The 24470-nt window shown below is 34.2% G+C and overlaps 1 protein-coding gene and 1 pseudogene across 1 annotated transcript; both read right to left on the bottom strand.

The window, feature by feature from the left end:
- On the bottom strand, positions 1 to 11571 carry LOC128214624 (stimulated by retinoic acid gene 6 protein-like). The gene is made up of 13 exons (XM_052921192.1): positions 11513 to 11571; positions 10940 to 11080; positions 10544 to 10635; positions 9137 to 9251; positions 8240 to 8315; positions 7930 to 8005; positions 7428 to 7509; positions 5869 to 5917; positions 5310 to 5427; positions 4828 to 4944; positions 1927 to 2090; positions 949 to 1119; positions 1 to 584 (listed from the first exon to the last, which is right to left on the bottom strand). Exons 2-13 carry the CDS (start codon positions 11045 to 11047, stop codon positions 241 to 243), a joined length of 1512 nt encoding a protein of 503 aa, XP_052777152.1. The 5' UTR covers positions 11048 to 11080; positions 11513 to 11571; the 3' UTR covers positions 1 to 240.
- Positions 11572 to 15827: 4256 nt separating this feature from the next.
- LOC128215278 (cytochrome P450 3A29-like) lies at positions 15828 to 20265 on the bottom strand (annotated as a pseudogene).
- Positions 20266 to 24470: the final 4205 nt, after the last annotated feature.

Raw genomic sequence — 24470 nt, 5'->3', positions numbered from 1 at the left:
CACAGCCTTTTTGGTGTATTAAAAAGCCATGGAAATATAAAAACATGTGGCAATGTAGAATTTACAATTATGATTGTCAAATAAGATCAGATTTTTATGTGTTCAAATACATTTCATAACCGTGTCGGTATTGATTTATTGACAAAAAATCCACAGCAAATTAAAACCACACATCATACAGGTTGGTACTATAATTCATAACAAAAAATCCTGACTTCATCATAACAACTTTCACTCTTGCTAGATTGAAGATAAAATTATATCGAGCAACAAAGGAAACCCAAAAAAGAGAATTACTAAGGAAAAGAATACGATGCCTGCCATAATGTTAGTGGTAATATTTGGTGGGATCGTACATTTATAATTCTTGCAACATCGACAAACACAACCCCAGGTGTCCATGACCATGTTGTCACTGATTCCAGAACTATTTTCTGCATCCATCACAGCCATCTCATTCACATTCACGTACACTGAGTTATCATCCTTTATTTTAGGCTTGCGGTGAACTCGTAACTCCTGTAGATCTGGATTTCTGACGAGGGTGAAGGCTAGAAGCCATTTTCTCTTGGCGATGCTCAGTTCTACAATGCGTAAAGCGTGAACATGAGTATAGAGTATAAATATACGTCAAGAAGATTAAACAAAGCCAGATTACAGTACTATAAATTGCTTCAAAATGAAAAAAATCATTTAGCTTTGGCATGACCTAGGGTTAAAATTGACCCGATGTTGTAACATTTGTTCAGAGTTATTTAATACATACTAAATGAGTTATGCAGCTGACATGAAATGGGAACAGACAGATGCACAGACACAGCGGCAAGTTGAGCAACCATGAAAAATGCAAAAAGCTAGTTGGAGTGCACAACACTGTTTATACAGTAAAAATACCACAAACAATTTTAGTAACAATAGAATGTATTCATCAGCAAATAATCACAATACTTTTATCCTGGTGCTCTGGCCGGATATCGGCATAAAGTGGGTTTTCTGTGGTGGGCGTTGCCCTGTTGCGTGTCGTTACCATTGCATCACTGATCAGATGACAAAATACCCGCATCACTGGATGATTGTGAGCAACATCGACTAGGATCATACCGATGTAGTTTGTGTAACCTGGAAGTATATATTTAATCAATTCTTAAAACAAGAGCGCCGTGAAGCAAACGTAAATGCTCATCTTTTCTGGGGGGTTTTCCGTCAAACAAGGGTCATAGCACGATGAATACTTCAGCTTGAGTTATGTGTCTCGCTAATCAGCTGCGTTTTGTTTCAGGGAACATTTTAATCTGGTTTGATTTTAATATCTCCAGCAGTTTTTTAGTTGTAGAGAAGTTGGAAGTTTTTGCACAATGATGCCGACACAAAGACTATCACAACACCCAAAATCAATTTGCGTCAAAAATGCCAATCTAAAAAATAAGTTAATGGATTGAATTAAATAAATATTTAGAAGGATTAAGTTATTTTTATTACTTTTAATCGTACACAATTTATAACAGAGATTCAAGTTCAAACAATGAAAACAAGCAGTTCCATTTTTATACAAGAGCAGCATAAGATGATTTACAAAGGTGTGTTTGTTTTTTGTCTGAAATAATGTTGTTTCACAAGAAATTTTGCCCGAGGTTGAGATTTGAACAAACTGAAACAGTTCAATCCATTCAACAACAGTTATACTCTCCTTCGTGAAAGGAGTGTATTCTACTTTAGTCCCTTGTTGTTAAAGCAAATCAAGGGTAACAACAACATAACTATATACAGACTGGTAACAAACTTGCAGCCAAGTAAATTAGGACTTTAAGTGTTTTGTTTCGTACAATATATTTAATTGCAATTAAAAAAGGCTATTTGGAATACATCACCCTACCCCTCTCCTCCACCGCCTTTGCCAACTTTTGATGTTATTGAGTGGATTCTTACATTTATCCATTGCCTCATATCCTCGCATGTAAAGGCTTCGATCCATTCGAGGGATCAGGAAAACGGCCAAAACTGCGCTAAACAAGATTCGCTTCACGTACTGAACAAGACCGATGCTTGCATTGAGAAACAGCATGAAGAAACTGAAGATATCGTACACTGTTCTGAAATGATATAAGAAAAGATTGTATTTCATATTACATGTTGATAATAAAACGAGGTGAATTTTTCTTTTCACGGGTTCAGGTCAGATTAATTTTATTTGTTTGTGATTGAATGTAATCAATAGTTTGATTTTAAAATAAGTTTAGCAGTTACGAAATTTTAATGCGCTCTTAGGCCACTAATTTTATATAAATTGGTTTACAAAACCGGCGGGTCTAATTTTCCGAAAAGTACAAAAAAAAAAAAAAATGAATTTCACTTTTATTTTCAAAATTATTTTCCCGACCGTATTGGTTTTGGTGCGAAACGAAAGAAAAACGAATCGATAAGAGTACGAATGCAGTGGATCTCGACTGGTTTGTTGTTCCGTAGCCATATTCGCCAATTTATAGTGATCGCATATGAGCAAGTCAACTGTTATGGCAGCGCCGTTGGCAATGGCGGAATTGACGATAGCAGTCATTCTTTGTATAAAATAATTAATTAAAATATGAAGAAATTGTTAAAATAACAATAGCAATAAACATTTGCAAATTTAACAGCCGACACAAACAATAACTGTCACATGATTGTTGTTTTTTCCCGCTAATCTAGGTCATGAAAATATTGTTGTTTATAGATAAAAAATAAAAGTGTCAGCGGCTGCCATCGAATAAGTAGACACAAATATCTGTAAATTATGTGTGAGAAAAACATTTTATAATATTTTATGGTTATATATCAAATAACAGTGCACAAAACGTGAGTGGTGAAATTGAAAGTAAAATTTCTAAGTTGACACCGGTGACCTAGTTTCACAAGTTCGGTCGGTGGTGTTTATGGATTTTAAATCACATAATGGTTTTGAAATACTTGTTATTGGGTCAATATAAAGCTTGTGTTTATTCTAGATTACATGTTTATTCATGTTTGGGTTAAAAAACAAACAAAGAGTTGAACACATGTGTCAATGACATTTACTCATGCCGGGAGTGGTGTGCAAAACATTTAGATAAAACAACACGGAAAACTATTTTGAATAAGTCCATTTCAATTTGTAATGAACTTGATATTTCACTATAAATGAGATTTGTTGTAGTCACCAAGGAATACTCTTTAAATGAAAAAAAAAATAAACAAGCATTAAGTATAGATGCCCTGTGAACGCATATATACACAAAATGGCGGAGTTGGGAGAAGATAAAAATATCCGATACATAATTATGGATTTCTCTGTCAGTTTGCTATCATTGGTACATAAAGTTAAGCCACATGCTAGATTTATTATTTTGCTATGTGATTTTTATGTACTGATGTGGTAATTTGCTGCAAGATTTGAATTTGAAATGGATTTGGTGAACAGCCCATGGTAAGTATCCCGGTCCGAAAATATCCAGACTTAGCATGAATCGGGTTACACACAACTAGGACCCCGCATGGTAAGAGTTATTAAAACTCAAATCTAGGTCTTGTTAGGCTTTTAGTTTTGCAGGAATTGTTTTCACAATATTAAAACTCAAATGTCTTCATAAATGTTACTTCCTTATTTACAAAATTGGTAATTATTTCACTTTATTGACATTTTTCAATATTAAAATAACTTAAACAATGTTTAGAAAATGTAATGTTTTAATACAGTGCAATGTTTGTGTATTTTAATGCGTAAAATTCGCCTCCTCTTTTTTTTCAATTTAATATTGGTAAGTTTTTAAGTGTTCTGCATTCACTTTTGCTTTAGCATACCCTTAAAGCTAAACAAATGTCTTGCTGAGTGATATTCAATGTATCTTTGATTAAAAGTTTAGTTTATACATGTAAACATGTTTTATAGTCAATATCATTGATGTTTTATGTGCACAGTATGTAAGATTTAAACTGTGTGTTTAATAAGAACTTTGAAACTTTGAGTGTATTAAAGCATGCATTAATAGCAGTTTAAGAATTTAAAATGACAAGTAAATGATATAAAAGAAATTTTCATTGCTTTAATGTTGTTTTCTGATTTTCACCCTTTAAGAGTATGTTTTGAGACTTTTTTCCTTTTTTTTTTTTTTTTTTTTTTTTCGACCACCCAGTGGACATTTTTTCCAAAAAAATTTGTAAACCAAAAAATAAAAAAGGAGTGGCCTTACGTAGTGTGCCACAATTATGCTCATGGAACATGCACATTTTCAGTGCAAGTCAAATTCAGTGCGGTATGTCTTTAGGAGTGTATTCACCTTCAATGCCTTATTATCAACTGTTTACGAACAGTAAAATTAAAAGAAAAAACACTGTTCACAATTGTCTACAAATTCAAACGTCTACACTTATTAATGTGTTTCAAACATCGAACATTAGTATTTCATGCCAATTCGCGGGGTTAAAAATAAGGTTTTGTGAAACTTCTCCTTAAGACACGTTGTCGCAGCAAAGGGAAATTAAATGTTGGGCTTTTCCCGAACGTCCTTTAGAGTGATGATACAAAAATAATACCATCCCAAACTCACACAACACTATGAAACTAGTTGGAGGTCAGGCGGCATTTTTATAAAGAACCCTAGGAGTGATTTTGCATAGATTTGCAACAGTTCAGTACTGCTGTTGAAAACATGTCATAGGTACAAAATTGATCGTTGGAATCGTATTGAAATGGCCCGAAGACAAATTTAATGTTTTAGATTCTCATCTTTCCGAAAAACTTATTTTCCAATTGAAATTCACTTCACGCCAAAGCTTTTTTGTATACCGAAAAAAATGATATGACGCAAATCCCACCTGTTATTTACGGCCAGTGGCTCGTATTCATCACTTTCCTCGAGTTTCGGCTGCACGAAGAACCTAGTCACAAGCATCATCTGGACTTTAAAGATCAAAATTGAACAGGCCGGGTAGCTAAAACAAGGTATTCGTATTCAATTTTAATAATCAGTTGAGTTTCATTTTCTTGGCTCATTGACTAATAGAATTCAAAATGCGCTAGTATTAAGCTCAACCATTTGAAGTACCAGAGACAAAAAGCAAATACATGCCCGTTTTGCAACACTGCAAAAATATCTTCAAAGCAATTTTAACCTCTCTAAAATTATTGAGTAAATTCTTTTTGTTCCCTAACACATGGATCAAGAACATCCGATGGTGGTCCTTATACAAACAAGTTCGTATATTTTGAACATTCTAGGATTGCATGCATAATACAATGTATATATTTTGAACACATTGTACAATAACATATTCAAAACAGACACTGGAAAGCTTACATCAACCACTCGAATCGGGGCCACAGTAGATGGAGTTTGTCGCTGTCATCCAAGACCCTAAACGTAAGAAGCATCAAGGCAACTGGCACGTAGACCACAAAGTACACGAATGTTGAACCTGAAATAAACCATGAATCAACTGCTTGGTGCAGAACTGCAATATTCATGATTATATACTGGTACTTCAAAATTTCTTGCCTTCGGATTGACCGAGCAAGAATTTGACAAGAATTTCAATTTCATTTAGTGGATAATCGGACTTGTTCTAACACCTAATTTTGCCAATTAACATCTTGGTGATTTTGCCTATTAGCCTCTTAATAAATTTGCCTATTTACATCTTGGTGCTTTTGCCAATTTGTATCTAGGTGATTTAGCCTAATAACATCTTGGTTATTTTGGCCATTAAAAACTTTTTCCCCCATTTACGACATGGTACTGCTGAGTGAAATGAACAGATATTTGTAAAATTCCTCTTTTTTTAAAGAAAATAGAATATATATAATTAAATAAATAACTGCCAAATTAATTTTCAGCAAAACAAAACACACTCTCTTACCCCAGAATGATCCAACGATTGAGTTACCAATAAATCTCATTCCCTGTGCCTGAAAAATAAAATGAAAATGGTACATCACCGCAAATTGTACTTAGTATAAATTCCGGAGAAAAATCGTTATGATTTAAAATGAACAAAAGATTATATAATAAGGACAACATCAATATAAGCAATGTATTAATCTTATTGTTATATCCTGATTATTGAGGTAAACTGTTTCTTGCATTTATAACATTAAAATAGACGTTTGAATAATGAATACTATATTTCAAAACTTTAGAGACACTGTGTTTCAACTTAAAAGATGGACATACTTTGTTACAATAATACGATAAACACTTCAGGGCCAAGACCAGTAGTAGAAAATTAATAAAAATAAACGCTTTTAAGGAGCACAAACCAAAGGCCGAATACACAAATATCAAAACATTAAAAAACAAGCATACACCACATACACAAAGTCAAACACCACATACAAACTACAACCTAACAAACCTAGGCACATACCCTTTATGTTGCAACCTTTAATAAAACAAACCATGGTGTAAGCCTTTAACAATCAAAGATTATGTTGCAAACCTTTTAGAGGTCCTTACCATTTTGCGAGCCCTTAAAAGGCCAATACCATGTTAAATAGCCTATGTGTTGCAACCTGGAAAGTGCACAGACCATGCTTTCAAGCATATGCAAAGATTATGATGCAAGCACCGATTAAGCTGCACAAACCAATTTTAAGTCATACAGTAGTACTGATTATGTTGAGGAAATTAAAAGCAAAAGATCATGGTGGTGTATAATTTAAGGAGAGGCAAAAACTATGTTAAAAACTTGAAAATGAGGCAGAGAACAGGTTACAAACTTTACAAGGCAGTTTTAAGAGTTAAGCCTTTACTCTCCACATACAGTGCACGCCAAATTACGACAAACCGTGCACGCCAAAATGCCATAATTCCGTGCACGCCAACTGCCCACATACCGTGATCGCCAAATGCCAACATACCATGCACGCCAAATCTCCACATATCGTTCACCTTAAATACCACCCACATACCGTGCACGCCAAAATTCCCACATACCGTGCACGCCAAATTCCCACATACCGTGCACGCCAAATGCCCACATACCGTGCACGCAAAATGCTATGCAAAAACTGATCTCGTTACAAGCTTGACCATTAGAATTGCACTGATAGCAATTATGGTGTCCAGTAAGCTCAATGGTTTGCGCACGCTCGGGGTTCGGTTCCCGGCATGGGCGAATATGAGTTTGGTATGTGGTCACCATTGGGCTTCCTCCGAGTACTCCGGTTTCCCGCACAACACAAGACAACGCTCTCGCGTAACATCGGGCCAACGAGAGTGATTAATAAAATGGTGTAATAACTTGTTTCAAAATCGTTGTAGAGTAACTAAGTCTGAATTTAACACATTGAATCACAATGTAAAATAATTATATTTCAAGTAAAAAGTGTAGTTGCATAAAAAGAAATATTATATATGTTATCATTTCAATAAATCATTAGAAACACCTTGGCCAGCTTAATAACAAGGGACACAAACCATGTAAATGTTTGGTGGGCAATTCCTCAATACAGCAGGGATGAAACTCTTGTCACCCTTGTACAGGCACAGCATATCTCGCCTGTCAACATACGAAATATGGAATAGTGCTTACTACACAGATTGTTTAATTTCCGCAAGGTTGTTTAATAGATAATGTTACAAACCGAACAATTTACAAATTTATAACCTAATGAAATGTCAGTTGAATAATGTTCGCGAAATTACAGCCATCTACAGTGAAATAACCCTTACAATTTCTGGAATGATTTCATAGATCTCTTTAAATCATTTGTTATTATGTTTTTCAAAAAATCATTCAACGATGTTTAATTCACAAGCGCCGGTCTAATTACAAACCTTTTGCCATTTTTTACTCTTTTATTTAAAATACTCACAATACAAACTTCTATTTGATTCATGAGTTCCATCTGGAGTTGTAAATCGTTATACACTTGATGTATTACTTAATTTGTCAATAATATATGTGAACAAAACATACTTGTAATTCATGAGAACAAGGTAGACATTTCTTAGTCCACAGAGTACAGTGATCAGGCAGGCAAAAATGTTAGCAGCTGAAATAAAATTATTAAAAAAAAAATAATAAAAAATTAACATACTACTATGCAATTCATATGCTGTGAGTTTGACATTTTAAGGGTTTACCCTAAACTATTTGTGAATTTCAAAACCAACCACTCACCATGAACTCAGCCATTCTATTTAAAGTACAGAACATTTCGACGACATATTTCTCACCCACATATTTTTACGAAAATTTCCAAATAATAATTTAATAATGTACCGACCCGTTAGCAGCCCGATGTATTGTGGGAAATTTTGGTGTGATATTACATCAGAACCAGTTGCAAGTAGTATGGTCGTCTGGAACAAATACCATAATATAATTAATTATTTATAATTCGCAAATGTATTACTCAGGTATTTCTAAGGATGCCCTTATTCTTTTACAAACATAGTCTATAACTGGGGCATTATTTGTGGGCTGTTGATACTTATACATGACTAATGTGTTTTTTTCGTAAAGAAACATGATACAAAAACTCAAACATTTTTTAGAGTCTATTTCAACTATGTGTTTCAATGGATTATACCAAAGAAAACAACATCAAAAATGGTATAAGGAAGAGTTATCAAACTCTATGGTTAACGTTTTTTCAACAGCATCTATAATTTTATAACAATTGAATAGTGTGTTTCGGATACATCATGTTTTAAAAGGAAATATTGATCTCATATTTTTCAGTTAAACTAATACTAAATGTGTATGACAAACGAACCATTGTGTCCATCAAGCATAATTTAGTTCAGTTTAGTACGAACATCACTGTACAGTTCATTTTACTTCGAGATATTTATATATTGTCTTACCAAAACTATTGCAGGTGATCTTAAGCAAAATTTAAGTTATACACATCATTGCCTATAAATTGCGTATTGGTATTATTTAGGATAAAAGTGTCTTCCCTATTTTATACATTCGTATGAATATATACTTGCAGACAAAAAAGAAATAATTAAACACCTTTATGGCCATAGTCATATATTGCCATTGAAAAAAGACAGAAGAACAGCCTAAGCTTTGACAATGCTTATATAATTTACTCGTTAGCAAAAAACATTTAGTATGTGTTTAATTCTGTTTTTTTTTTCAATGCTGCACTCGTCGTTTTTTATTAACTTACCCAGTATATAAAAATACATGAGACGAATGTTGTGATGAGCATGCCAATGGGAAATTTAAAACCTGGGAACGGTTTAACAAACTTCCGGAACCAACTAGTACAACAAGGCATTGTCCTACAAGAAATAGCAAATCACAATTATTGTTTCAATTTGTGCTGTCTTTATATATAATTATTCAATTATATTTTGAGTACAAAATTAAATACAATGTATCCAATATTCAAACGCTACCTTCATATTCATAAAAATCTTGCCGTCATAGTCATATGTTATCTTGCACTAATATCCATGGTCATTCTGCCCTAACATATGAGTAATGTTTCCCGTTATGTTTACGGGCAAACTAAGGTCACCTTGCCTTACCTTACAATGATTACCTTGCCTTATCTTGTGTTACATGTGTTACCCCCATCCCCCAAACATTCATTGCCATAACTAACAACGAGTATCTTTTTTATGACCTAACGTCCATGGTATATCTTGCCCATTTTGTTACGGATTACCATGCAACTTACATCCATGCCATCAGGCACTTGTTGCCTTCTGTATTTAATTGAATTCGTTGCCAAACCTGTCGTCGTTTTTCTTACCAAAAGGTAAATGGTTTATTTTGCCTATACTTTTCTTATTTACTTCACCCTCCCTTTAATGGAAATTGTGCAAAATTGTTTAATGGCTATCTTTCCCTCACTTAAAATGGTTTATTATGCTCCAACGTTCAGGTTTTATCTGGCCCTGTGATGGTATCCTTCCCATCTTACTTGAATGGTTTATCTTGCCTTCACTTTGACCGGCTGTTTCGTCCCAACTTGCATTATTTACATGGCCCTTCAGAAGTTTAATTCGTCATATTTCCTCAACTAACTTTAAAACATTGACTTCAATGTCACGGGCTAATTTGTCTCACTCTTCATGGTTTACATGCCCTAACTTTAATAAAAAGATATTATAATGTTATATTGTCCTAGTTTTGCCGGGTTAATCTTTCTCCTTACTCGTATGATCTGTTTTGACTCTTAGTGCATTAACGAATTGATAGGCTGTTTTGCCCAACTTTTATTTGCTTATAATTTTGCCGTAACTGTATTATAATGGTTTAATTTTGCCCCAGAATGACCATGGGTCAACTTGTCATCACTTAATTGGGTAATGTGGCGCTGGATTTTATTACCAGTCTTACCCTAACTTCAATAGGTCATGTCTTCCAACTGTTTAATGTCTGTCTGGCCCACAGTTTAATGTGCTATTTTGCACTCACTTTTATTTTTATATTACCCCTAATTGCATGGTCTATCTTGTCCCAATGTGTATGGGGTTTATGCGCTTATTTTTATGGATGGCATATTACATTCCGCATTTACTAACACATAATTTGTTGAACAATAGAGTAAAGTATGTTTACTCACTTTTCCGCTTTTTCAGCTTCTGTACAACTTCTTGGATGGAACAGGGCCTTGACATGCAGCAGATCAGACTTTCTACACAATTTCTTTCCAACCTACATATATGTAGCAATGGTATAAGATATCAATTACAAACATGTCAACTTAGGCTTATAGCAGGGCAATAGTTCAAATAACAAGTTATAGCCAGTTGTATTAAATAATAAAGCTTAGGTTCTGTAGCATCAAAAACATGTTGAAATATTCCCAGTAAACATTTAACTTCAATCTCTGAGTTGCATTAGTTTTTATTTACTCAAAAATGTCTTGTATTATAGTTATATTCTTGATCGAATAGTAATATTTACACAAAATGTGCTATCAACATTATTTTTATAATTAATTTGCAAATATAGGCACCTCCTCAGATCGACTCCTCGAATATTTCTTCTGCTTTAGACACTTGGCTACCTTCCATACAAACTTGATGACAACTAGAAGACTGAACAGAACTATCGGAAGTTCCATCGCAATAGATGCGCCTGCTAAGTCCACAGATTCCTATAAAATAATATATTCAAGAAAAAAGTTGTGTTTATTGACAGGTAACTATCCAAAAATACATAGTGAATACTGTTTTGAGGTACTAAATTTTGGTTCACATTAAAATTGAAAATTTCGGACATCAAGCATGAACACCAGCTTTTACCAGGCACAGAACCTAATTTCACTTTATTAATCATTTTCATTGGGAAACAAGTTATTACAATATAACCTTAATCTAGCTTGTCTGCATGCTTGTTCATGAACATGCTGTCATTTGGGGGAACCAGAGTTCCTGGAGGAAACACACTCTTATTAAGTCAACCTCACGAAAAACAAAAACGGCCCAGAATAGGATTGTGTTTGTTCTTTGTCTGAGTATTGAAAATCTGTCAATTTGTTAACCTAGCCAAATTCTGTGAAATAATGGAAACATAAAAGAAACTTTACCACCCCATTGTACTTGGCATAGCATCGAGCAACAGTTACAATGCGAAACAGCTGGAAAGATAGCCTGAAAAGAAGTTATAGTGCCATTAAACCGGGTTTATGTTTAAACTTTTTGCTACTGAGCTTGTTTCTGTAGTTTTTCACATAAGTATTATAATCACATTTTATAAGATGATGCTCCCAAAAAAATAAGCTATATAGTATAGTGTATGACTTATTAGGATCATGTGAGTCTGTTACAATAAATTATAATTCCACGATTTGGATCTTTATGTACCGTAGCAATCGGAGATATGTTCACATAAACTCAATATATTTGATAACATGGGCTTAAAAAGTAAATAACTTAAAATCACTAAATGTATCTATTCTATTCCTCGAATCTTTTTAAAATAGTTCTAATCCTTTTGATCGTATTTTTGACACGAACTTAACATTGCTTCAGGTGAAGGAATGTAATCAGATCATTGTCCTGCTTATTTGGCGTTGCCTACTGCAATTAACCAAGACAATTTGGTGGAGTTTTGACTATATTATGGTTAATAACTCTGAAATAAATAATATAATCACGGTCCTGATAATATGGCGTTGTTTTCTGAAATTAAGCAAGCAAAAGTTTTACTATATTATGGTTCATAACACTGGGATAAAAATAAAGTTTTCCCCATTATCACTCTCACTTAATTTGCTGAGAGTTTGGTAATTAATCCTTGAATTCTGAGGACAGTCAAGGGCAATTTGGTATTATTTTAAAACTTTTAGGGGCCATACTCGATATCTAAAAGTCTTATCAAGCGATATCTAAAAGTCTTATCTAGCGTTATCTAAAAGTCTTATCTTGCAAATGATCAAATATTTTAGACATTATGTCATGAACATTGTAACCCATCAGCCTCGTTATCTGTGGGGCGTCACACTTGAAAGTCTGCTTTCCAATGTAATCATTCGATCGATCGTCATTCAATCTTTACCACTATTTTGTCACAATATATAAAAGACAACGACGCCGGACAATATGATCCCTGATGTGAATGGCATGTTTCACAGGCGATCTCAATAACTGCCAATCCTATCAATTTATAGACTACTGTCGTAATATGATTTGAACTATATAACTAACATCCCATTTCTAGTCCCGCAGTCATCGGAAAAGCTACAGAAACTAGCTCAGTAGCAAAAAGTTTAAACATAAACCCGGTTTAGTGGCAATGGGCAAACGCCAAAGACATAGAACACAAAATAACAAACAAGAAACATAGAACAGCACAAAACTTTACAAACAGCACAGTGCATAAATACTATATATATATATAAATAATTGGTATGTTTATCAAGAATTGTTAGGTACCGCGTTGGAACGGCCAGTAAAATGTGAATTTACTGGGGGTTTAAACCAGTTTATGTGCACAAACCTCACTCTTATGCCAACAATTCTTAATAAAGATAAAACGCAAAAGGTAAATCTTATCAAAGTATGCATTAACTTGAGGAAACTTATCAATAAAACAAATAATAATATCAAATGAAAAGGTAAACCCCAAGTACTTCAATAGTTAGAGATCCCAACTCTATCTGCAGACGGAGGGAAACAATTCAGAGCACCTAATGCAAATACTTTTCAAAGATACGATACAGTCATCGTTAGAAACCAAAAACATCACACACAGTCTGCCTTATAAAGTAAAAGGTTTAAAACTGTGTGATCATAGAGTTTCATAATAAAAAGCATCATTGTACTAAAACTGGGAACAAATAAAAAAAACATTATTAAAAATAAAAGTGACTTATATATGCTATATCCTTCCTAATGATTTCAAAACGTAAAATATTGGAAGAAAAATAAGTCACAGCCAAAACACTCGGAGTCAGTCAACAAGTGTCCGCCAAAAAAGGTTTTTAAGATATTATGAACAGTTTAGTACAATGATGCTTTTTATTATGAAAGTTTTCCTTAATTTAAAATATCGGAAACCCTGTTTTAGAAGTTTTTGCATCATAAGTTTATTGCGAGAGCTGATTTTTTTTTTAAATCTGTACATATTCTAGCAAATCGTATCAACTGTGCAATAAAAACACCATATGATGGTGAAATAGGAACATCACTATCTAAAGAAGGGTAATTAATTATTTTAAAATTAAAATCATCACGTTTATCATAAAGATTGATGCTCAATATATCTTCCTTTACTTCTAGTTGCAAATCTAAATAGGATGCGTTTAAAACGGATGTATTAGATTTATTAAGTTGCAATTGTGAAGGGTATATCGAATGAATGTTATCTGTAAACACAGGATTATCTAAACTTAGAATATCATCAATATATCTTAACGTGCTATTGAATTTTTCAACAAGAGCTAGATCTCCAGACTTAAATAATTTTAACATATATTCACTTTCATAGCAGTATAAAAAGAGGTCTGCAAGTAAAGGTGCATAATTAGCACCCATTGTAATTCCGATAGTTTGCTTATATAAACATTTACTAAATTTAAGAAAAGAATTATTGAGTACAAAATTTTAAACTTCAATGACATCTGTGCATGTCCAATATATATATTTATCTGAGCGATCATTAGTAAAAAAGCCTTTTTAACATTAACTGCCATGTAAGTAGTTTTCTCCCTCTCAAAAGGTTTTTCGATAAGAGGAGTCAAATTGTTTGTAACTAAAGATTGTGGAATAGATGTATAGTGCGTTGAAAAATCATAAGTATTAAATACTGAGACTTTATACCGTCTATTTTCAAAATCATTAATTAAATCTAAAGAATTATTGATAGACCAAAAGAGGTTAACTCGAGAATTCTCATAAACTTTACTACAGTATTTTTTCACATGAAACTTTATAGCAGTTAAGCAGGATGTAAGTAAAATTGAAACTTGTTTAGTAGAGCAAGAAATATAATTAACAATAAATCGTGATTTATACGGATTTTTACCCAAATTTGAGAATCAAATTTTACAATGTTTAACACAAAAAGTGAAATTCACAACACCTCACACACATTCATACCTTGTAATACCTTTAATAGCTACGTTTGGCTTTCTCTTGTTCTCTTTGACTGGTGAGGCTCTTCAAGAACCGTTATTGTCTTCATCACCAAACCTTCTAAACCTGGTACAATCTTGTTTCATTTCCTTGATATCATGTTGAAATGTCAGCTGCTTTAAATTCACCAAGTGTCAATTCCGAATAAGTCGCAGTAGGTCCCTAGTAAATCTGTCCCGCCCATTAGTATTATTGCGCCCAATGACAGGACTGAAGGTTCGAAGAAAAGCACGCGATTTCGATGGGAAGTACCATTGCATTTACTACAGAAATAATGTGAAATTGATGAACAACAACTTTCGTTCAAGAATAAAGTGTTTATGTAAATAGTGTCAATGTAGTTTTTGGCTCATCAGCATCGCAGATCAAACAGGTAGGTCTTTTTGCTATTTTTATCGGAAACTAGCATCTGACAAAAATAATATGTAACTAGTCTTTATAAAATACATAACTCCATGCCAAAAACTCGCGTACTGACATATTTCCTGAACTCGTTGAATAAAATTGCATTATATGACGGCTCATGACATGTATGGTAACTTCAATGTTCCTTGGCATTGCGTTCACTTTTAACTCAGGTCTCTTTTGTCATTTAACAACTCTTTAAGTTGTTCTAAGAACAACCGCTTGGTCAGGTCATAATGCCATGTACGGGCGCAAATAAACCTTCGTACATTCTTAGATAATGACACAGCCCTACGTTTATGGCAATTTATTTATTGTATATAGTTTCTAGCTTAAACAGGTCACCATGAAAAGAGACAACACATACAATGATAAAATAATGAAACTAAAAACTTGTCATACTCACTACATTCGAGTATACTAATGAACACGAGTATACAAATGAACGATTATATGATTGGATATCAATGGTATTCAATGTTGTATAACAATCTTAAGAGAACGACAACATTCACACCTTTACATACATTTGCAAAATATCTTGTTGTGATATACACGCCTCTTACAACGGTTACAAATCATTTAATTGACATAATGTACGACTTACTAAGTACTACTCCGCGCAAATATTAAACTACCAGAGCCAATGATCAATTGAAAATGTTTCAACTATGTTGGCTTTACATGCCGTTCAAGCGATTATTGCAAGTTTTACAACGGAGGTGTAAAATATGAAATATTGTTTTTAAAAATAGACTACTTTCAATTGTTTCCACTTGTATGGTCACTGACTCTACATAACATTAATATGACGACTCATTTATTAAACGCCTCGTGTGCTATTAACTGTCAGTTTTAGGCCTAAGACCGTCTCTCCACACCAACTTTGACAGGCCTGGCTGGTCGCAGGAACGGCTCATAAGTGATCACTTCCAAGGGCACTTGTAACAAGGTAGATGTTAACATTAGTAATATAGCTCAGACATATGTGGTTTGACCCAAAGACACACATGGAAGCCATTTTGATCGTAGTATATTCTCAAAATAAAGGGATCCAAAAAGACCTTGAATACATGAAGAGATCACCTAAGGGAATTGAACGCAGCATGTCAAAGTGTTTTTTACATCAATCACTCTGCAAGCGACCGATATTCTTTTTGCAACCATTCGCATACAATTTTTATTTTAGCATTTATTCCAGATGATGCTTAAACAATAGTATTATAGTGATATTCCTTGCCTAATCACCATTTCCGTTTCCCGTGAACACAACCTATATTTAAAAGAGTTCCGAACTGCATACTAATTGCTGCTTATTGCCGATAAATCGCAGGCTGCATATTTCTTTTGTCACATTTCCTTTGTAGTCGTAAGTTGGCGATCGGTTGTATATTTGGTGTGACTTAGCCAGCGACAAACTCCGAAGGGTTGGTTAAGTCACCAAGCACCAAGATGATTGCAATATGCAGCAGCTGTGATAATTTCCATCTGCGATAGTTAGCTTTAGTGTTAACGGAGCGTTTTTCTCAAAGAACAGCGAAGAAACGATCGTTCAACTATTTAAACGGTCAAGATACATGTACGTTACCCGTGAACAATTTTCGCCGTGCATTTTACGTACGGTTGCTGATGCCAGTCGCTCGATGAATACTTTTGTTGACTTTTGTTGTTTGGCTAACGTTTGAGAAATGATGTGCAACTGACCATCTAGTTTTCGCAAAATACAATTAGACGGCTGCAGACAACCACTGAAGACCAATCCGCGATCAGTACGGAAAGTGACACCAACCCTCGGTTAGCAGATCAAATATATTTAAAACTCCCCATACAAGTTTCGTTGGCCAAAGGTACCCGATGCACCACAGTTAAACAAATTGTTCGAACAACCACTTATATAAAATGCCAGCATTTAACATAGTTACAAAAGGCTCCGTACATCCTCGAAGCCTGACAACCAACTACCTTCCTCTTTCAGTGTCAGAAGTTTTCAGTTAGACGTAAATCTTGTGCGACTGGCGATAAACATATTTATAGTCCGCTGTTGATAAACCAAAATATATTACTTCAGTTTCTGGGACCTGGACGAACTTGACCTTCCTTAAGGTAGCCACCAGGGCGATTTTCGCCTCGAGGAGAGCAAGCCGAATGCCAATACAATTACGAGGACTATGTCCGAACGGTATGAAGGTGAAAGGGTCACGTTTTGCCTTCTCTTCAGGGAAAAACCTTTAAATTGAACAAAGTATATCAAAGGAAATCTTTCTTACATGCAGAACACATATTGCTGTCGTACATTGCTAATTTTTACTTTAATAATTATACTTCTCATTCGGAACCCTTGGGTCAATAACATCAAAACTCAATTTGAACGGTTTGGTCGATAAATTATCAGCTTCATTGTATGATCAATGCGCTAACTGGAACACTATCGATGTTACGAATTTACGTGTTCACATTTTCCACGTATATATAATATGAATCCTTTTGTTTGCAAAAATAGAACAATGGAAACACACAGTATTTAAGTATATTCACGGATTGCTACACAAGGTTGGTGGTATGTATAATCTATGGTATACCTTTCCGGCATGAACTTGTCTGGTTCTGGATAAAGTTGAGGGTCATGATGAATCATGTAAATGCTGTACTGGATCAGTGTGTTAGCAGGAAACCAATAGCCATCCAACAACACGTCCTTGTGATGGCTGGTCGTCCTGTTCGTCCTAAAAAAATTATCAACCCATTCGAAACTAGGCATTGTCTTATTTATATTTGGAACGAAAATAATGTATAACACATGCACATGCATCCATCAAATGGAACTCAGATTTCTCGAAACATTTTAAGTCGCTATTAACAGAATAAAGCTAAGCTCACTATTGTTTGTTAAGGTTAATAATGTGTGTACTATTTACATACATGCAGTGATCACAATACATTAAGTTTTACTAAGTAAAAAATGGCTTAATAAAATTAGCTAATCGAAAAATTGGGACATAATGGATTCGTCTCAAAATGATAGCTGTGAATCGGACGTTGATATGTAGCGCTGTGCCTGCTTGTTGGTACATATTAGGCATTGTAGGGCTAGTGTGGTGACCATTTGCAGCTATTATTAATAGTATCATTATTTTTGTTTTTTGTTTTATGGTTTCGCTAATCTAATCTTAGATAATAAGCTTTGCTACTGACCATGTAGTTTAAACAGATGGATTGTTTTACAAATATATATGGACATTTTTCTTAACCTTTAAATCTGTGTCTTGTAGCCATGTAATATTCCCACCATTTTGTCATCATTATAAATTATTTGCGTGTATATTTGTTTGTGGTGTTCTTTGGGAAATACACTATGAACACAATCTTTGCAAAATCTTACGCTGCAAGTGGTGGATACATTCTCAATGTCTAGTTGATAACTTGGTCAAGGTAGGGCATATCCTGAATCACGTCATACATTAGCTCCGAGACATCCTGTAAACACATATATACAATTATAGCACTGTTTTGTGTCCGAAAGGGCTAGCCTTGTGCCGAAAAAGATAGACTTTGCTACCTTCTTGGTTATTTGGCTTTTCCCTGTAGAATCCATTGTATAACTGCTCTTAAAATATTTGAAGAACATAAAATTTAAAACAAAAGGAGTAATTTGATAACTCAACTTCCTTCAGAGGTACAGTTGTCTATCTGGGTTAAAAGTTTATCCTGTACGTCAGGGTTTGTTGCCAAGACGTAAGCCACATACTGCAGAAGGGAGGCGGTGGTTTCGTATCCGGCCACAATCACTGTTAACATCTGGCCTGTTAGTTCCTCCACAGACAATCCTGAAATGATCGAGTAAGGTTAAAACTTCTTGACGCCACTCCCCCCCCCCAACAACAACACACACACCACTCACTCCTAAAAACACTCAGAAGGGTCACTTACTTAAACTTTATCTCTTTTACAACGATTGTGAAAAATGTTAGATTAACTTTAGTCACACACGATGCTGCGCGAAATGTTTGGTCGTGTGTTGTCAGGGAACTGGAGTACTCGAAGAAAACACACTTGTCCGGATTGGTGACCACAAACCTAACCAAACATACGCCGTGGCCAACAATCGAGCTTCTGATGCCTTGGTGAGAAGCAAATGCACTAAACACTGCGTTTACCATACAACACTTGATTGCACGAACTATTTGCGCACCTAACGGTTTTTAATTGGCAGTGCAGGTTTGACTCGTCTGTTCAATGACGGCAATGGTACACACCTACTTAAGCTCAATAGTACAGACTTAAGCAGTATTCTAGTTTGGAGTGCAACTCGTTTTCCATGTTACCGACACCGAATAATATACAGGAATGCGAATTAAAGAAATAAATGGCTAGATAATTGAAACGTAACAGAAAATCTATCAAAAACATCATCCTGTGTTAAATAAAGCATACTTTTGATGTATTGATGTAAAGTGAAGAAATTGACTTGCGTACTTTTCGTGGCCTTGCTCTCTTTTTCATCATCCTGAAGTTCCGCATTAAGCATCAGTTGGAGCAAATCCACTCGGCTTGCCTACAACAATACAGAGGGGGTTTTCAGCATGATAATTGATTTGGGAACATGTCATTAACATAATGTAAACGGACCATGGATAATGCGTTAGAATGGCAGGATGAGATTTTCAAGGAAGAGAAGAAAAGTTGTTGCTGTTTTCTGATTATCATTTAATAACGTAACCGGCGGGATTGTTTTAAGACAATTCGTTTTCAGAGCATAAGAATCAAATTCATCAACTAAGCACAAAACGTTACATTCCGAATGAAGTTGAATTTATTGCGAGCTTCCGCTAAAAGAATCTCGCGCTTTTGCACTGTAATTTATATTTTCCCCACTTATAATCATTATAAGGGGGCTTTTGAAGGTCGTGATTCCCTTAACCAAGGAGATAAAGAGGCTATTCAACGTATGATGAAATAGCGAAAAAAAGAACAAAATTGTCGAAAACATGGTATCGATGTGTACAATGCATTGAAACTAACTAACTGAAGTACCACAGAGTTTACAAATAATTTATTTTTCGCAACTTTTTCGTATTTCTTCCATTTTAAAAGATTCCTAGGTATATATACCTAGTATAATTTATTTCTATGCGTGATTGGCTAGTCGATGTTATCACGATATAAAACCAAGTTAGGTATATAGCTTTAATATTCCAAATGTTAAAGGGTAAACCTTCGTACCACAGTGGATTCAACACTGGACTGTAATTTTTTTTGACACCGGTTCGAACACGGTCTCCGACTCGTTTTCTTTGTTCATTTTGGTATTTTGTTTTACAATTATGATATCAAAAAATAAAACATTTTACCAAATAATTGTCCTGAGATTCGTTACAGAAAAACAACTGTTTTTGGTGCCAATCTGGTGTATAGTCCCTTTAAAAACTGAGTGATAGCTTTCCAGTTTAGTAGTTTAGAGTTGGCTATATCTAACTTGCTATATTTTTGTTGACTGATTAAGAATACTTTTATGCTTAAGGGGTCAAGGGGTCGGATTTAGACAACGTAAATTGCAGATTTTATTGATTCCTCAGGCAGCACTCCTTGACAACCATCGATAGCTTCATTTGTTTAGGTAAGCCAATCAAATCGTCACTTACGTCTGAATCTTGTTTTCGTTGTTCAATAATTTTAGCTTAAACGTCACGGAAAAAGTCCAGGGAATCTTGCGGGTAGAAAGCACTATATTTAAACAGGTTTGTGATTGGAATCATAATGCGCGGGAACAAAACTGAAATATATAAATGTTAAGTACAATAAAGATCAACCCAGAATAAGACACGAGTAGAATTCAATATCATGGATCAACAACTACTGTCAATTCAATAATCTCATACGACTTTATCATAACATTTCAAACTTAAATTAAACAAACAATGCTATCGTGCATTAACAGATGAGCTTGGATCATACGGAGGAAGATTTGTTAGTAAAATATTAATAATTATAGGTATTCAAACAAATATTACACATGCAAAGTAAAATTGGATTGAAGGACGGTGTAGAAAATATTTTTTTCGCGTGCCAAATAAACGGGTCGTCGGGGTTATTGAAGGCGTTAGTGACTATTCCAAAAGCGGTACTGGCGATAACGTCCATGGTGTAGCAGCCAAAATGTCTGCAATTGATGATATCAGTTCTTAAATCAAATAAATAAAAACAAATATAAAAAATAAATAAAATTAAAACGGCATGTATTGTTCTTTATATGTTTATTTCATTATATGGAGCTACGGGCGAGACATTTTTATGCAGTCACATCGAGCTAAATGAATTTATGCAAACGTATCTCTAATTGCATTTTCTCATATTTATAAATAGTTAAATTTGATTTACACTCTTGGATCTATGACAGCCCTTGAGTTTGCCTTTTCTAGAAGGCCAGCAACGAGCAGCTCAGCGCAGGAATTCATCTGTTTGGTCATCTACACATGCAAGATATAATCGCATCGACTGATTTTCACATATTCTATTTGCATAAATAAAAACAGTATGGACTCTTTAGGCATAATTACTTTATGTCAACAAGAATTTTGGACAGGGTCACAATCATAAAATATACAAAATGGAAAAAAATCAAATCAAACAAACAGAAATACATCATTCATCCTCTACAAGATTTTACAAAATAAATAAAATCTTGAATTTCTATCAATTCCAGAATGTCTGCATGTTTCAATAGCCAGGTGGTGTGAAGAGCATCTAAAATTAGCCATAAATCGTCGAAACTTGTTCACAGTAATACAGTTCACATATTTATTTACACTTAAGCACGATTTTACATGCACATAACAATTATAAAGTTTCATGTTTTCTGCACACTTATGGCTCCATGTTTGAAGATGCCGATCCCTTATTCTAGTAACATACTCTTTAAGAAAAACACATTCGTTTTCAACATACTGGTCTTCCCAAATATAACCGAAACCATTTTTATACAAATTCATGCGTGAAATAGTAACCCGGTTTTCATAACCTAAACTATCATACAATTTCAACATAATTATTATTATAACACAACTTAACATATCTATCATGAGGAAGTTTTAAAATTTTTAAACAATATTTTAGACATCGTTTAGAAGCATGAATATGTAAAGGAAAACGCCCTAGATCACCCAAAACCGCATCATTGCATGCTTTAAATGATATATTCAAAAACCTTTTACAAGCATACACGTGCACATTTCAATAACATTCATTGGAGTCATGACCCAAAGTTCAGCACCATATAGTATAATCGGTGATATTTTTGTATCAAACGTTTAAAAAAACACACACTAGAGTTAACAAAAGATAAAGAATCAATGCCTTTAAGCATGCAATGTAAATCTTTCTTAGCTTTTAGAGCAGAGCTCTCAGACATTTTAAACAATGACAATGTACTACTAAAATATATCACTACGTATGTAAACCCTGATACTACTTCTATGGCTTCACTATAATAGTTCCACTTTTCATTTCGAGATAACTACCCACCTCTTTTAAATACCAAAACTTTGTCTTATTAATATTTACTTGCATTTTATTATCAGAACAAAATAAATAAAGGGAATTTAACTGCCTTTGCAGACCGATAACTGTATCCGACAATAGCGCAATATCATCTGCAAATATAATAAGGAACAATTCTATATCGGACGGAAACAGCTGAACACCATGTGTCCCACATCTTTCTGTAACAGTTATCTACGTCTTTACTTTAAAATGTCTTCAATTTTATTTGAAAAAGCAGGTGACAGCCATGAAATTGTCGTTTGATAAATACTCAAACATTGCAAAGGAACATTCCATCGTTAAACCAATTTAGATAACGACATTGTAAGTTGCCTCCAGGTAGTATAAACGAAAGATTAATAAGATTCGCTTGAGTTCTGTCCAAATCTGATTGATCGGTAAACAATGTATGTAAATTCATGTTAGTACATATCAGACTGTCTTAATTGCTATGCCTCTTTAGTGGGGCCATTTAATGTACACTTCTGATTGTTACCTGCACGTAAAGATGCACTCTTACTCCCAAATAAGATTTACCACAATTAGTACAATTATTTTTATATACCAAAAAGGATGAATAAATATCGAAAACAATGGTTCTTATGAAGGGTGACGAGTGTAATTTGAAAGAAAGGTGAAGAAAACACGTTATTTCTACCCTATGAGACATTAGTAGATCACAGCAAATCACCAATCCTTTAATATTATTGTTTGCTTTTCAGCTAGTAAAATCATGGTTACAACATTGTCATCAGTAATTAATATTCTTCATAAAAGCATCATTTAATAAGTAGTTAAAGGTTTATTACTCAAAATGTATGTTTGCTTTACATGTGCATGGATGGATTTTGAATAAGAGTGTCACTTTAAAAGACGAAATTAATGAATCCTCGTTGATCTTGATGTCAAACAGTCAAGGTCACGATCCCTGTAACAGGTAAAACAAAATTTGCTTATGGAACAATACCATCTTAACTCGAAGAAAAAGAACAATCTACAGAATATAAAAATAAAACAATAATTCTTTCCATTTTGTTTGCTATACGAGCCCAGGAACAAATCGGAGATAGTAATTACGAACAAAACCTTCAGTGCAGAATTTCTAGTATGGGCACAAAGTAAGACAGTAGCGAAACAATAGTCTGACTCACTTTCGGACTGCCACTGCCCCACACGGTTATTATTTATTAGTATATGCCTATCAATTGTCTTTTCAATATCCAAATGTGAAAATACATTACGCCGTATTGAAAATAATCCGTATCACCATACCGTCGTTTTCTGATTCCGTATCATGGTATTACGGTTGGTTAATGCAAGGAACTACTTTCACGTCGCTAAAATAGCGTAACAAAAATATCAGGTAAAAGTTTTTGATACAAACAAAACCTTATTTTACCCACGTCACCAGTGGCATGTAAATAATCAGGAAAATGGTATTCAAGGAAACATGAGGATGAGCACGAAGCAGAGAACACTTCTTCGATTTATCTAGACAACTGCAGTTGTTGTGGCTGTTTGCCGATTTGAAGATCATAAATTGTTATATTATCATAAACATGAACAGCACGTCAAAACAAAAATAGAAGTCGAATTCGCATCACCGAAATTAATAGCGATTGACTCACGAACTACCCTCAGTTCTGCATAAAATGATCGTCAAAAGTCAAAACATCCTACGAACATTCTCTTTTGTTAAAATGGCTGCGTTTTTTTCTTCAGGAAATGACGATTTGTTTATACTTGTAAAATAAGTACCGTTTAAGCTCGTTATTTCTTTGGAGCTGTAAAATTAAATATGTGTTTTCGTATTAGCAATGTGTTTTTTTAATGAGATATAAATATTTTTTTTACTTATTTTGCTCAATAAAGTGAATTTTGTAACTTCTGACTTCTTTCGTTGGAGTAGCCCCCCCTTGACTTCAAAACAAAAAAGTACGTAACATTGTCATAGACGCAAGCCATTCC

The sequence above is a fragment of the Mya arenaria genome, chromosome 13 (assembly GCF_026914265.1).
Source record: "Mya arenaria isolate MELC-2E11 chromosome 13, ASM2691426v1".
Classification (NCBI taxonomy): domain Eukaryota; kingdom Metazoa; phylum Mollusca; class Bivalvia; order Myida; family Myidae; genus Mya; species Mya arenaria.
The sequence above is the reverse complement of the archived record's forward strand: the minus strand, read 5'-3'. Positions and strand labels throughout refer to the sequence as shown.